This window comes from Miniopterus natalensis, chromosome 1, assembly GCF_054644295.1.
Source record: "Miniopterus natalensis isolate mMinNat1 chromosome 1, mMinNat1.hap1, whole genome shotgun sequence".
NCBI lineage: Eukaryota > Metazoa > Chordata > Mammalia > Chiroptera > Miniopteridae > Miniopterus > Miniopterus natalensis.
The window spans coordinates 98,375,315-98,391,076 of NC_142081.1; the positions used below are offsets into that span (position 1 = coordinate 98,375,315).

Genomic DNA, 15,762 nt, shown 5'->3' on the forward strand with positions numbered 1-15,762 from the left:
AAAAGAAAAAACAAACAAACAAAAAAGGTATCTCTAAAAGTCCACAGTTGGCTTAAACTCACCCTCCCTGCGGTCACTGCTGCATCTGAATCCTGCTGTCCCTCCTCCTCACTACCTGGAATGCTCAGTCCCGCCTCCCTCACACTGTCACCTGGATAACTCCTGCTTCCCTTTTGGATACAGCTCTGGGCTGCCTTCCAGGAGAGGCTCCCAGCCCCGGCCTGGGTTGCGCCCGGCCCTCCCGCTCTCCCTGCTCTCCTGGTCACTCAGATTGCTTCTAGAGCTTGCCTTTGTCCTGTGTTTACCACCCTTCAGTTTACTCGGGAGTGACCCCCAGGAGTTGTCGGCTTCCTGAAATGTTGTATTTTCCTTCCTGTACCCCAGTCTAGCATGGGGCCTGGTACACAGAGGTGCTGATTAAATGTTGAGTAAGTGGTTGAATAACCGAACAAAGTGACCTGTGTCTAACGCATACCTGTCATCTCCGGAGCCTCCAGCCGAGAGCTTGGCACACTGTAAGTGCTCTGTGAAGGTTGTCCGTATTTTGTTTTCTGAATTAATCTGATTTAAGGCAATGTGTGGGGTAGTTTGAAGTCTGATAGAAGGAAAGGGTCTGGATGCGGGAAAGTTAGCCGAAAGGGAAGCGTGGGTGCACCGCAGTGCGGGAACGGGCAATGGGAGTGTCTGGAAAGGTGGGAAAGAGCTAAGTCGGTAGCCTGCTGTCCTTCCGTGCCCCGGGTCAGCGGAGTCCACACGGGCTAGTCCGCCTCCAGTCCCGCCAGCGCAGGACACCTCCCCGTCGCCCGGGTGGCGAGAACCCCGCTCGGCGCTCGCGCTCGGCACCGGGAGGCGTGCGTGTAGCTTTAAAAGCTCCCTCCCCGCGCGGGGCCGGCCCTTCCTGCCAGCGCCGAGCGCGGAGCCGCCGAGCCGCGGAGCCGCGGAGCCCGCGGCCTCGGGGGGAGCAGCGCGCTGGGGCAGCCGGGCCGGCGGCGGTCGCGGGGCCGCGGGGAACGGCCGGGCGAGGGAGGCGAGTCCAGGCCCTCGGGAAGCGGGCGCAGGCCGGCGGAGCCCGGCGGGCAGGTCAGGACGAGGCCGCGCAGGGAGGCCCAGCCCTGGCGGCGCCTGTGTGCCCGGCCGGCAGCGACCCGGCGCCTCGGGCCGGCGAGGCGGCGAGCGGGAAGGGGCGGGCGGGAGGCGGCGGCCGCTGAGCACAGGCTGCGAGTCGCGCGCCCGGCGGGCCGGGCCGCCGCGCGTCCTCGCCTCCCTCGCCTCCCTCGCCTCCCTCGCCTCCCTCGCCTCCCTCGCCTCCCTCGCCTCCCTCGCCTCCCTCGCCTCCCTCGCCTCCCTCGCCTCCTCCTCTCGCTAGTGTCGCCTCCTCTCCTCCGCCCCGCGCCTCTCCCGCCAGCGCCCGGGCGGCCGAACCCGGCCGGGCCGGGCCCCCTGCCTCGCGCGCTCGTGGCCGGCCCGGCCGCGACCAGTCCCGCGGCCAACGCTGCCCTTCTCCCGGGGCCTGGAGCCTCCCGGGCCCTTCCGACCGTGGACTGAGCGGTGGCGGCGCGCTCGCCGCCCGCCGAGCACGGGGTTGGGCCGCTCGGACCCTGCGGCCGCCCCGGACGCCGCGGGTGCGGGAGCGCGGACATCCTGGGTCGGAGCTGAGTGCGTCCGGGGCACCCAGAGGTGCCAGCTCATTCCGTTCTGGACTGGACCGAGCAAAGCACGGGCGGTGCCGAGCCCGGGGAATGCCAGGCGCCCGTTGAGGGGATCCTGGCGCCCTCTGATCCCTCCGACTTTGGCTGACACACTGGGACTGGCCAGGCGTCGCCTCGGACACCCTGCCCCCTGGTCACCTGTGGCCTGAGAGCCCCAGACCCGCCAGACCCTCGCTGCTTCCCCACCCGGAACCCGGAGAGGGTTGAGGGAAATTTTTCCTGCCCCCCTTTTAGGGAGCGCAGAGGCCCCGCCCCCTTCCCACCGTCCAGATGTCTCCAGGGGCGGCTCTGAGGACCTCCCTGAGGCCAGGGGCTGAAGGGTCCAGAGAGAGAAGCCCGCCCTAGGGAGCCTGGGGGGCCCCCCCAACCTCATCTTGGGGCTTGGCCCCCGACGCTGCTCGGAAGGCAGGCCGGTGCTCCCACCCACGGTGAGTCAGGGAGCAGAGTGGGGTTCTGAGGGAAGGCGGGGCTGGGCAGGGGAGGGTCTGCTGGGAACGAGGACACCTTGGGGGCACCAGGAGAGAGGGCGAAGACTAGAGAGACCCTCCGGGGCAAGGCCTGGCTGGGGACGGGTGTTTGTGGGGACCTGGGTCTCAGTGCCCCATCGCAGGCTGAAGACTTATGCCTCTAAAGCAGGGGCTGTCTCTTTTCCTTCTCGAAGAGGGGCTGTGCTGTAGACCATCTGCCTCCACCACCCCTCCCCACAAAGAAGAAAATGGAATCCCCAGCGAGGAAGGGTACAGGCTGTGGAGAGGAGGGAGGCATTGCCGCTGGTGCTGCAGCCTGGGAGGGCTGATGCCAGGCTTCCTCTCTCTGCAGGGGGCTGCCCTCCTCCAATCCAGCTCCCTTCCCAGAGCTGCCCACATCTGGAGCTCCCTCCATATCTGGAAGACCCCAGCCACAATCCTTCTGCAGGTGTCAGTTGCATCCAGAGACCTCTGCCTTGGCAACTGCCCAAGAATTGTGAGGGGATTGCTGCTGCCTTCCCCAATCCCAAGGGCATGTCTTACCCTTAGTCCCTGCAGAGTCATCCCCCTGCCTCTGGGCTCAGTCAGACATTAGCCCAGCATACCTATAGGCACTTCAAGTCCTGGAGGCCACTCCTGAGATCCAAGGCCCCTCCCCCTGCCCTCCTATGTCCTCACCTTGACCCCTTGTGTCAGATTCTGTCTCCCTCTGGGTGTCCCATTCCCCATCCAGAGGCAAAGGAGGCGGGGTGGCAGGGGGCCGGGGCTGGGTGAGGGCCACCCAGGGCCAGGGTGGGCTGGGGGGCCGTTAAGATGTGGAGCTCTGCCTGGCTGAGGGGGGCTCTGTGGAGGCAGACGCAGTGTGTGCCTGGCTGGGGGGAGTATGGACAGGCCTGCAGCCACGTGGTGAAGGATGAACATTCGGGGCACCCCGGACCTCGGGCAGCCCAGTGACAACCCCAGCAGTGGTGGCGAGCGTGAGCGGATTAGACAGCGCATGAAGATGGTCATCGGGCAGCTCGAGGGCATCCTGCGGGAGCTCAAGGAGGTGGCCAAGGAGCTCAGGGAGGTGAGTGAGGGGCCAGATGGACCCTAGACCAGTTTTCCAGGGCCTGGCACAAAAACATACTCTCACATGTATGTTTCTGTGTGCGCGCGCGTGTGTGTGTGTGTGCACGTGTGCCACTCTGCTGGGTAACTCCTCCTTGTTCTCCTTTCCCCAGATCTGCTCTGCTAGAAATCTCACAATAACCCAGGGCAGGGGTGGCCTTAGTGTTGCAGAGGCTGTTTGGGCAGCATGTAATGGGCCCTTGGCTCTGTGGTTATACTCAGGGCTGCCAAGGTAGCCAGTAAGGACTGAGTCCCACCATAACCTCTTTGTGGGATACACTGTTCTGGAGCCCCAGCTGACCTTTGACCCCACCATCTGCCTCCCAGGCTCTGAGCTGGTCACAAGGGGTCCTGGAAGAGCATAGATGGCTCTAATGAAACAGTCCCCACTGCTTGGAGCCCAGCTCAGAGCATTCCCCAGATAATACAGAACACTTGAGCCTGAAAAAATCAGGTCCTCCCTGCCCTGAGGTAGAAATGAGTCTAGGGGGCTGCTAGTGGATATCAGAGTTCCTGTGTACATTGGCAGGGGCAGGAATCTCCTCTAAAGGGATGTATCCCTATCCCACAGTTCTGAAAATTTTTTGCCAAGGCTGAAAAGTCACCTAGAGAGCCAAGGATGTGTGTCCCTCTGTCTTTCTAAGTGGAGCCTGGTTTAATTACTGCTTCCCACATTGCTGGGGTAATGAAGTACACATGTCCTCGGCCCTGCCCCCTGGGCTGTGTTCAAGCCCAAAATGCATGACCAGCGTTCTGAGCCACTGACCTGAATTTGCCCACTGGGTGCCATTATGCCAGCTAGGTGGGCTTTAGGCAAATTTCAACTCCTTGTAACCAGGGCCCCTGCAGAGATGGCAGGGAGAGTGATTGAATTGGAGTTATGGGCTCAGGCTTTCCCAGTCAGCTATGCAGGGAGGATGTGGGCTCCTGGAAGATAGAGGAAAGGGGGTGATAATGGGTACTAACTCCAGACTGGCAAAGTGGCCTTGTAATCTGGCCCAAGATCCAAGGAGCAGGGAGTGTTTGAAGGGAGCTGTGTCCAGAGTGGAGATTCGGGACAGGAACTGAGGTTGGGCAGGGCAGCCCCTCTGCCCAGAGTCAGCCTCATGGAGCCTCCCAGGTAGCCCTTCCTCAGGAGGCAGGAACGGCTGTTCCTGCAGGTAGAAAGAGGTGGTGGTGCTTCTGTTCATGAACTGGGCTGGCCAGGATCTGGGCTGAACATCTCTGGGGAATGCAGTTTGGTGCTTAATGCCCATGAGTAACTCCTCCCTCAACCTCATTGTCCAAAGGACTACCATCCCTCTTTATCTCTCCCTACCCCCCATCTATTTCAGATGTTCTGTGGTTCCATCAGTCAGGGGAACTGACTTGAGTCAGTTCCAGAGTCTCAGTCTTGAGCAGGGACATGGGACCTATGTCCCAGCAGGCCCACCCAGAAAGAACCCGGGTTGATTCTAAGCCTGGGAGTCAGTTTTGATATAGCACAGAACCTTTTCCCAACTGACCAGCTGAGCATCTTGCAGGCATCTGCTCTCCCCGCCACCCCACTCCCAACAGAGCCATCCAGAGCTTGAAGGCATCTCACAGTTCATCCAGACAAGCCCTGTTCATTTACTGTTGAAGAAATTGAGGCTCAAAGAGGGATGGGGGCTTGTTGAAGGTCACAGAGCCTACCAGTGGCACTCATTAGAACTCAGATCCTGATGCCTACTCTGGGACTTGAGCAGGTGGGTTAATGGGCAATCTCCATTTTGTTAGGGACCTCCTAGAGATGATACCTTATGCTCATGCTGTGATACTCTGAGAAGGTGCCCTTTAGGGGGTGAGGAAGGAAGATCAGAAGCACTAGGATTTATTTGCAGATCTTTGAGATATCACCTCCCTCCCTTCTCAGCACACACACTCACCCACTCCCATGTCTTGAACAGCAGAACTTCAGGTTCATGGGCTGTGCTGCTCAGAGGCCTAAGCCAGGACAGAGAAAGATTAGTCCCCTCCCCCCACATCCCCTGTAGGCCATGTGCCTCCACCCAAGACTTTGGCAGGTTGCTATGGCAACCAGAATCTACCCCATATGCCACCACCTGCCTGCTGCCAATGGCACCCAGCTAGGAAGGGGGGCAGACCTCAGAGCTCCCCTATCCCCTAGGCAGGGTCTGGAGATGGGGTGATGGGCAGAAAGGAGTGATGGGGAAGGCAGGTGAGCCCCCCGCCCCCAAGGCCCAGGCAGAAGAGAAGATACCGTTCCTGGGGGATGGGCTTTGTCAGGAATGAGGCTACCACTTAGGAGCGCCAGGCCCTGGTTTGGGATAAAGGGTTGCACCCCCCACCTGCCCCTGGGGAAGGAACCTGTGATCTTGGCTCTTGATCCTCCAATGGGGCTGTAAAGCTAGATCTGCCTGTCTCTCCTTTTCAGTTGCTTTGTGTGGCATTTTTCAGTGGGGGCATGGGTAGGCCTAAGATTGAGAGGGTTCCCTTATCACATCCCACTCTCCAGGCAGCACCAGCTCAGAGTTCACCAGCTGGGTTCTGGTCTCAGGAGGGTGAAACACTTAGATGTGAAGCCAAGATTCGCATACAAGACTGCCAGGGAGCAGCACAGGGTGCTTGATGAAGGAGCAAGGCCAGCGGAGAGGAAGGGTTAGCTGTATCCCCTCTGCTGTCCTCTTCCTCCTCCATGTGCCGCTCCCTTCCCCACATACCATGGGTCACGGCAGAGCCTCCTCACCCTCTTGAGCATACAGCCTGAAATTCATAGAAAGATGAGAAGCACTGAAACACTGCTCCCCAGTCCCTCCAGCCTCAGTCTGCTCATCTCTGAAATGGGGATGATGATAATTCACACCTCAGAGTGATCTTACAAGGATTTATTGGGGGACCAACACCTACTCACACCCCTAAAGGATTTGGAATTCCCTCTCCCCCACCCTCCCAACCCCCTGGCTCCCCCCAGGGTGATAGGGGGCAAGTTCTGTCCCATGGGTAAGGAAAATTGTTTTATGGACTAAGTGAGGTGAGGAATGTAAAAGTGTCTTGAAAGCAAAAATTGTGCAGCAGAGGGATGTGGCAGCCAATCATTAATTAGCCTTCATCTCTCCTAGGTTCCCCAGTACTACAGGGTTCCAGGCTAATCCCTGCAAGCTCTCTAAGCTCCTCAGAATTCTGTGGATCATAATTTGGCAAAGCAGCACAGCCTAGGGGCTGAGCTTGGGCTCTGCAGCCAGATGTCCCTGGTTCACATCTGAGCTCTACCCCTTCCTAGCTGTGTGAACTTAGGAAAGTTAACTTACCTCTCTGTGCTTTTGTTTTGCATCTCTAAAATGAGGATACAGAATCTTATGCCTCCACCCCCTCACCAGCTCTAGGGTGGTTGTGAGGATTAAATATGATATTCTATACAGTGTACTTTGCTCAGTGATGGGCACAAAACTAGCTCCAAATCTGTTCAATATTATTGATGAAATATTCTAGCACTGGCCTGCTCCTCAGCTCCATGTAAGGCCTTGTTCTTTTGGAGTCACAGTGGTGTCTTAGCATGATCAAGGAGGTCAGAGCCAGGGCCCTGCAGCAGGCAGTCCTACCCTCTTCTGGCGGGGAAAGGGGACAGTGATGGGGGTGAGAAGCAGGTCTCCAATAAGATGGCATTTGAACAGAGACCCAAAAGAAGTGAGGGTACAAGTCAAATGGATATCTGGAAATGAGCCACCAAGCAGGGGGAGGAGCGAGGGCAAAGGTTCTGAGGAGGAAGTGTGCTTGGCATGGTCAGGATCAGCAAGGAAGCTAATGCAGTTGGAGTGGAGGGACCTAGGAGGAAGAGAGCAGGCAGCAAGGGCACACAGCACCTGCAGGCCACAGAACAGAATTTGGATTTTGTCCTCAGTGAGAATCCCACACGCTCTCCAGGAATCTCATCGTTGTGTTTCTGGGTGGGAATCTGCCTCCCCACTGCTCTCTCTGTTTCCTACCAATCGGAAGCCTGCAAGGGCAGGTGTAAAGGACCTTGTTCTTAGCCCCCAGATGTGGAACTTACCTCAGTACTTGGCTCCCTCCTTCTCCTTGGTTTCCCCCTCCCCAAGATGTCACTCAGCATGGGGCTCAAAATGTTCCTGGGTTGACCACAGGCATCCCTCCCATCACACTAGCCGTTGGGTAGAATGTAATTTAAGGGCACAGTTGCCCACCTTAGCCTGAGCATTTCAGGAGGGTGGAGGGGTGGGCAAAACCTTTCTGGAGCCTGGAGTGGCAGTGAAGGTCCGCCCACCTGATTTTCTTGGGGATCAGGCACATGGCAAGGTACTGTGTATGAGGTAGCCAGGAGAGCCGTGGCCCATACAGCATGAAATAAATGTGGCCCAGCCAGGAAACAGCTGGAGCAGGAGAGGCTGGGGACCATGGAGCTGTGCCAAAGTGGGTCAGCTCCATCACCCACAGCTCAGCAAGAATTGTGCAGATTTTTTCCTTTTTTTCTCACCTCCCTTTTCCCTTTGCACTCTCCCCCTCCAGACAGATTCATGATGCTCCTGGGCCAATTAGGCCAAATTGCAGGATGAGAATCATGAATCATGGTCAACTCACTCCCCCTCCCCAATGCCACAGCCCCCAGGAAGACAAATAATGTAATCACAGAATTAAAAAATAATCAGTGGTCATAAATAATGCAGAATCCCTAGTTATATAACCAGCTGCCCAGGGAGCTGGGAGGGAGGGAAGGAGGTAGCAACTTGTCAAAAATTGTGAGGGGCCAGAGGTGAGGGGGAGGACAGGAGATAAAAGTTGTAGGACTCCCTGGTCCTCGGTCCTGACTCCAGGGTTTCATGGAACACATCCATGCTTTTCTTGGAGAAGCAGCTTGGGCTGGGGCAGGCAATGTTGGGGTGTCCAAGACCATGGAACATTTTCTCAGAAAAGAACCCCCCAGCAATTTTTATTAAGATGTCTCAACTCATCTACTCATTCAATGGCTGTATTGTAAAGAGTGTACCAATCCCTGTACCAAACTGGGGATACAATGGTGTGCAAGGCATTTCCTGGCCCACTCCTTGTGGGGAGAAGACATCAATTGCATTATAATCTATGTGCTCAAAACATTGTAGCAGTGATAAATACTGGATAATATTTTAAGGAAGGGCACTTTGAGAGCCTTTCATAGGAAACCTGTCCTCAGCTGGAGATCAAGGAAGACTTCCTTATGGAACTGAGATGGAGAAAGAAAGGAGTGAGGCATTCGGGTGAGGCCCAGAGGCAGAAGAGAGTTCAGAGGGGTGTGTGTAGGGGTGGTGAGGAGGCAGGCCTAGTAGGGTGGAGAGCAAAGCGCACTTGGCCAGGTTTGGTGTGGAATGGTGTTTGGAGGCTCAGGAGTTTGTGGAGCATGGAATGCTAGAAGTAGAAGGATGCTGTGGCCCTGTTGGCTGATTAGGACGTTCCCTGGATGCAGCGTGCAACAAGAGCTGGATAGGAAGCTGCTGCCAGTGGGAAGACTAGGTGAGTGTGGATGCAGTCTTTCAGGTGAGGAGAGCTGAGGCTGTGACCAGGACAAAGGTTGGGTCAGGACGTGGGACCCCCCAAGGATTCTGTCTCAGCCCCCAGCCCTGCCCTTCCTCTCAAGTGTTCCCTCTTGCCCCCTCTGGAGCAGGTAATTCATGTTCTTAAGGGATCAGGCCCAGGAGTCAGGATGCCTGACTTCTGGCCTCAGCTCACCTCCTTCTAGTCACTGGGCCTCAGCTTCCCTATCAGTAAGCGCAATAAGAAGGGTGTACTCAGCAGTGTCTCCAGTAGTTTCTGCCTTTGAGGTTCTAGAATCCTGATTTTTATGGTTTCATTTCTCTCTCTCCACCCTCCCTCTCTGCCTCTCTTTTTTCCCATGTATATAATTATTTTCCCTGTACTCTAAGACAATCTCAAGTTATATGCAAGCAAAATGATTGTTAAATCTCAGGGGGAAATCACAGGTTTTAAGACATCCAAAGCGGAGAGGCAGATAACATGCGGCCTGCCCCACACCTGCCTTCCCTTTGGCCCCACGAAATGAGGCACCAGGGACAGGCAGCAGGGTTATGGGCTGACCAGGCTCTGCATACAATTTGGGTACCCTTAGCACCTCACTTCCCTTTCTGATCCTCACATATCATTTATCAAGTGGGTTTGACCTGTGTGCTCAAAACATTTGGCTTTTAGAACCTCTTCTGTTTCTGTTCCATCTGGAAACAGCCCTACTTCAGAGAACATAGGCGCCACCCATGTGCTGGAGTTTGAAAGGCCCAACATGTCCCATTATTCTGCCACAGGCACTGGAAACATCCCCATCAGAGTCATTCCTTTGGTGAAGAACTGACTCCCATCAGCTCCTGGGCCTGGTACCGGGGCCTGGTCACGTGTTAGCACCCGATGGTGCATGGTGGATATTGTTCTACATGCTTTCTGTGCATCAAGTCATTAAATCGTCACAACAGCCTAACAAGTAGGTACTACTAGAATTCTCCTTGGCTAAAGAAACTTACGCACAGAGACATTGAATAACTTGGCTAAGGTCACACAGGTGGTAAGTTGTGATGCCAGGGTTGGACCCTAGGTGTGGCTCCAGAGCCCAGGTTCTTAGGTGCTTGGTGTGCTGACTTTGGAGTTTAATGCCCATTCGTATCTATTAAATCCCTATCAACTGGGTGAGGAGAAGAGCATCCTCCCACTTTACAGGGGCAGAAAACTAAACTGGAGAGGGGAAAGCCACATTTGGGACTTAAATCCCTCTTTTACTTCCCTCCACACCCCCAGGGTAGAACCAGGGAGGGTCCTGTAAGGGAGAAGGGAAAGGGCCTGAATGCGAAGGCCACTTGAGAAGGGCCTCTTGGATGGGGTAGTGTGTTCAGGCCTGAAGGCTTCAGAGATCATGCTCTGTGCTCCCTGGATCTTCCTCACAGGATGTTAGGAGCCCAGCTTCTAGGCCAGGCTTGGCCTCAGCCAACTCTGCCATCACAGCCAAGTAATTTAACTCCAGATTCTTACCAGTCTTATGCAGCAGCAGACTCTCAGCAGCTAGCTTGATCAAGGGAGTCTAATTGGAGGACATGGCTGCCCAGAGGCACAAGACCACTCCTGAAGCCAGCAATGCCCTGAGGTGCTATTTCTTTATCAGCTTAAAACCCAGGCCCTAGACCAGTGGTTCTCAAAGTCTGTCCCCAGACCAACAGCAGCAGCACAGGGAAGCCTGTTAGATCTGCACCTTCTCAAATCTTACCCAGAACCTACTGAATCAGAAACTCTAGAGAGTGGGCTGATACACACTCCAGTTTGAGAGCCCTTACTCTAGGCCAGGGTCCCTACCAGTCCTCAGTTATGGCTTAGGTTGAACAAGGGCTTCTCTGTGGTAGGGGGAGTCATTAGAGTAGGAGACATAAGAAGAGGTGACCAGATTGGAGGGTAGGGCGCTATGCCCATTGCCTGCTCAGGCCCAGAAATCACAGTAGCACTCAGAGTAGTGTGCACTCTTGCAGGGACGCAGTGAAGGCAGGAATCTCAACTTTCCCAGTGACTGGTGCCTCAGGCCCATTATCTGTGACCTCAGGAGATGATGACCTCATGAGTGAAAAGTCTGACACATAGTAGGTGATCAGAGAAGGGAGATGATGTCACTTTTATCACCAGTGCCCCATGGAACCCTTTCACATGAAGCTGTGGTGAGGTTGACAGGGCTGGGGTTATCAGGCCTACTTGGTGGTGAATTCAGTTGAGGTCCAGAGAAGTTATGTGACTTACCAAAGACACACAAAGCAGTGTCTGAGTCTGGAACTCAGGTGTCTTGATTCCTCCAGCTCTTCTGTAGGCCTCAGCCTCATGTTCCAGCCACCCTTGACCTGGGGCCATGGGGAGTGGGCATCCCTAGGCATCAACACCCCAAAACAGCTTCTTCAGCCATTCCTAGAATCTCAGCAATGAAAGGGACCTTGGAGATCAACCAATTCACCCAACTCCCCATTTACAGATTAAGAAACTGGGACCTAAGTGGGAAATTGATTGACCAGGTCACCTGCATGGGGCCCCTGACCCCTAACTAAGCAGACATCCCAGTGACCCAGACTCCTCTTGACCCCTCAGTTTTGTCTTTGCTTTCCTCTTTTGCTTTGGGGAACTCCTCATCCCAACTCCTCACCAAACACCTAGCACATCATTGAACAGCAGCAGTCCTAGGTAAAGTTTTGTTGACTAAGAACTTCATTAGGTAACCAATTAACTGATCTGACTTCAGGTAAGAACACTGGCAAGGCACTGGGAGGGGCCCTGGGCTTGGTGACTCACTGCATATGGCTTTGTCTCTGGGTCTCTTGGTTCCTCTGCTTTGCGTTTTATGTTTTGCTATTTTTGTTTTTGGCCTGAAGCTTCTCTCCTCCTCTTGACTGTCCTCTCCCTATGTCTCTGATTGGCTCTCCCTTTCCCTCACAGTGGCCTAGGCCAGGAGATGTCCTGAGGCAGGGCTACTTGCATGGAATCAGAGCTTTAGTTTTTGTGGGGTGGGCAGGTTGCAGTGACCTCACAGTTGAGCTGTCCCCCGTCCCACTCCAAGTCATTTAACAGGCACCTCTGGGCCCAGGATGGATGGGGTTTTTTATTGCTTACCAATAATGCTTGTTTTATTTGTTCCCCAACAAGCCAGGATTGATCTCCAGTCATCAGAGGCCAGAGAAAGGAAGGAGGGAGAAGGCTCAGGGCTGTTTGGGGATAGGGTGGTGGAGACCCTTGGAGGACAGTTGCTGACCAGCTGCACAGGCTGGCCCAGGATGCTTCCTCATGGTCATCCATATCATTTTCTCACCTTTCCACTAAGAGGACTGGCTAGAGTCTCTCAGCCCTCTTTATTATTTTTTTAATTTTATTTCTAAATTTATTGGAGTGACACTGGTCAATAGGGTCATATAGGTTTCAAGTGTACATTTCTATGATGCATGATCTGTATATTGCATTGTATGCCCATAACCCAAAGTCAAATCATTTTCCATCACCATATATTTGGCCCCCTTTACCCTTTACTCTTCACCCCTCCTTCCCCCTAGTAACCACCCTCTTTAAATAGCCCCCTCTCAGTCAAAGAAAGATCAAGCTCTGAGCACCAGAGCTGCCCCAGAACAGCAGCTGGCTATGGGGGAGAGGGGTGTGTGAATGGATGGAGTACAGGGCTGGAAGACAGTCCCTCCTCCACCCAAGAGACTGAGGAGTGGAAAACTGGAATGGCAGGAACAAGCTCTGTTCACCCTGGTCCAGTCTGGGCCCTCCACAGGGCAAACAAGCCTGTGACCTCAAGCACAGACACCATCCTGTAGGATCATCAGCCGGGGGATATGGCAGGGGGTGGGGCGCATGCTTACACCTAAGTGATGCCAGGTCTAGCCTGGCCCCTCTCATGCCTCTGCCCTTCCCTGGCCAGGTGGTGAGCCAAATAGATAAGCTAACCTCAGACTTCGACTTTGAACTGGAGCCAGATGACTGGACCACGGCCACTGTGAGCAGCACCTCCAGCAGCGACAAGGCCGGTGTAAGCGGCCCCTTTGACCTGGGCCACCTGGACTTCATGACAGCCGACATCCTCTCAGACAGCTGGGAGTTCTGCTCCTTCCTGGATGTCTCTACCCCTTCAGACTCCATGGATGGCCCCGAGCCAACACAACCAGGGGCTGGTTCTGACTACCGACTCATGAACGGTGGCATGCCCATCCCTAATGGGCCTCGGGTGGAGACCCCAGACTCCTCCAGTGAGGAGGCCTTCAGCACCGGCCCTGTCAAGGGGCAGCTGCCCCAGCGGACCCCAGGCACACGGGAGAGAGTGCGATTCAGTGACAAAGTGCTCTACCATGCTTTGTGCTGTGATGATGAGGAGGGGGATGGTGAGGAGGCAGTGGCAGAGGAGGAAGTGGGCTTGTCCCCAGAGCCTCTTTGTACAGAGGCCCATGTGGGCCCCTTCAATACCTCCCTGGCCCCCAACAAGCCGAGGCGCTCTCCACTGACTGGCCGATGCCCAGGCCCCACCTTGGCCCCTGAGCAGACCCGAAGGGTCATGAGGAACAGCAGCACCCAAACAGTGTCAGACAAGAGCACGCAGACAGTACTTCCCTACACAGCCACCAGACAGAAAGCCAAGGGGAAAGACTAGGGGCCAGGGAGGGGCCCGGCTGGGGGGTGGGGTGGGGGTGTAGAGTTATAAATATATATATATATATATATATTTAAATGCAGTCATAATAAAATTTTAAAATGCTGAGGATCCAGCCCCAAAGACCCCAAAGCTTTCTCGGAGCTCATCTTAAGCACAGAGATGCGTACTTCCCTCCTAGGTCCCAGGAAATGTGTCCAGAACCTCCTTCCCTTCCTTCTCATTGCAGGGCTCCTGAAGGGGTGTCCAAAAGTCGGTAAATCAGGTGGGGTAGGTCTAACCTGGGACTCCTCTTGAGTCTGGCTGATGGTCATGTCTTGCAAGAGGCAGGCTCTCAAGGAGCAGTGTCTAAAGCCAGGGCTAAGTATGATGTGGAAGGACCGAGGGCCTGGGGGTGGCATCACTCCAGCTGGGGCAAAGATCACTTGCCTTCTACTCCAAGGCAGACCTTGCCTCTCCTTCCCAAAGGTAAACTTACCTGTGTATATATAACCCTACCCCCAACCCCATCTCAGGGTTGCTCAGGACACAGAGAAGGAGCAAACTGCTCCCATGGGCAGGGCCTGCATGCTAGGAAGCTGGGCTTGCACAGACCAGGCTGGGCTGGGTTGGGGTTTGGAGAACCTGGACAACTCCCAAACCTTTCTGCACCATGCTCAGCACTGTCCTCTAGGGATCGAAGACTCATGGCAAAGCCTCAGATATCACCTGGCTTGGCCCTGAGCACAGCTGAGATCCATGTAAGAAAACAGGCAGCAGCCACCGTGGGCCAGAGACAGGCCCCTGACCTCAGTCAGCAGGCAGGCAGCCCCAGAGAGGAATCCAATGGCCTTGCTCTACTGCTGCTCGTCCACACTGAGACCCTGAGTCCACTTTGGCAGATCATGAACGACACCAATAGAGACAAGATGGGAGCCTAGAGGTACCAAGGCTTCACCTGTGGCATGGTCCATATAGAGACAGCATCTGAATATCCTTGAGCTAATAATCCCAACCACTGCTCACATTTATTGAGCAGATCTCCATGCTGCTACTGTGCCAAATATGTTTTATAGCATAATCTAATTTTCACAGTAACCTGACAAGACAGGAACTATTGCTATTCCCATTTTTCAAATGAGAAGACTGGGATTCAGAGAGGTTAAGTAACTGGCCCAAAGTCACAGAGCCTGTTCCTCCCTCACCCTCCATGAGCATGTGGTTTCCATGCTATACCTGGCTCTGCTATCTAGTAGCTGTGAAAGTCCATTTGCCTCTTTGAGCCTATTAACCTCATCTATGAAATGGGTCTGATAGTGTTCACCTACCTCACCAGCTACTGTGGGGCTTCGACAAGATGGGACTGTGAAAGCACTTGGTAAACACCAAGGCACTGGATTTGTATTGTGGTCAGTGGCACCCCAACTCAGATTCCAGTGTTTTCCAGGGCTAGGAGGCCTGAGTTGGGTGGGAAAGAAGCCCCTGCTATCAACAGGGAACTGTCCCTGGGCCACAGCTTGATGGTCTCCAACTATCAGAGCTGTTGAGCACGAAATACACTGCTTCAGAGTAGGGAGGGGATAGCAATGGCAGTGCAAGGATATCTCGTCCTCCCTGCTGCACATTCAATAAAGGCAGAGGTACAGCCCTCCAGGGACTGTCAGGAGGGGTCTCTGCTCCACACATTGGTGCCCAGGAGAGCCTGGCAAAGGAGATGCTGTCCAGCCCCAGGGGTTGGGAGACAGAGACTATGCTGGCCAGTTTGGAGCAGATGCCAGGGATTCTGTTAGAATGAGATAGGCTGGGTTTAGGAGGCCTGCTCTGCAGTGTTGGGGTCTCCCCTCGGGCCCTAAAGAACCAATCAGGGTGTAGCCTCCATGGCCTGCATGCTGTACCCTATGGTAGAAATTCGGGGTAGGGGATGGAGGCTAACTGTTTATGCCCAGGCCTCAGAGTAAGAGGTCTGAGCTCCTCCATCTGTCCCAGGACACTCTTGGGCAGTAGTGTTGACTAGTGACAGGACCCTGGCTCAAAGGATGTATGCCAGGGGCTCCCCTGAGGGATGGCCGGCTGGGTCCTGCCCTGCCTGCCAGTGAAGAGTGGCACACCTAGCTTTGGGACTCATTTTTGCTCTCCAATGGCAAGATTGTCTCTCAGCTTTACAAAAGTCAAGGAAAAGACATATGCAGAGAGCACCCATTTCACCAGGAAGAAACTGAGATAGTCCTGGGGAAGGCATTGTCCTCTCCTAGGGGACCCCATCCCATTCTGCTCTGTGTGATTGCATGTGACCATGGCTAACATCCACCACCTGGCTACTTGCCCCAAATGGGGCAGTAGTGTGAGGGTGTCCTGGAGGAGG

General features: G+C 54.9%; 1 protein-coding gene across 3 annotated transcripts; it reads left to right on the forward strand.

The window, feature by feature from the left end:
- Positions 1 to 1,497: 1,497 nt before the first annotated feature.
- Positions 1,498 to 13,435, forward strand: INSYN1 (inhibitory synaptic factor 1). Of its 3 annotated transcripts, none has more exons than XM_016201653.2 (3): positions 1,498 to 2,137; positions 2,529 to 3,245; positions 12,699 to 13,435. In XM_016201653.2, exons 2-3 carry the CDS (start codon positions 3,090 to 3,092, stop codon positions 13,419 to 13,421), a joined length of 879 nt encoding a protein of 292 aa, XP_016057139.1. In that variant the 5' UTR covers positions 1,498 to 2,137; positions 2,529 to 3,089; the 3' UTR covers positions 13,422 to 13,435. The 3 variants fall into 3 exon arrangements, with proteins under 3 accessions (XP_016057139.1, XP_087680528.1, XP_087680522.1); XM_087824402.1 differs by lacking the exon at positions 1,498 to 2,137 and adding an exon at positions 9,571 to 9,743 and having other exon boundaries at positions 3,163 to 3,245; XM_087824396.1 differs by lacking the exons at positions 1,498 to 2,137; positions 2,529 to 3,245 and adding an exon at positions 8,578 to 9,743.
- The last annotated feature ends 2,327 nt before the right edge of the window (positions 13,436 to 15,762 follow it).

What these genes read in the sequence shown, in the direction of transcription:
- INSYN1 (XM_016201653.2), top strand. Translation starts at nt 3,090, where the DNA reads ATGAACATTCGGGGCACCCCGGACCTCGGGCAGCCCAGTGACAACCCC. An exon ending in TGGCCAAGGAGCTCAGGGAG is followed by an intron (nt 3,246 to 12,698) that starts GTGAGTGAGGGG and finishes TTCCCTGGCCAG; the next exon opens with GTGGTGAGCCAAATAGATAA.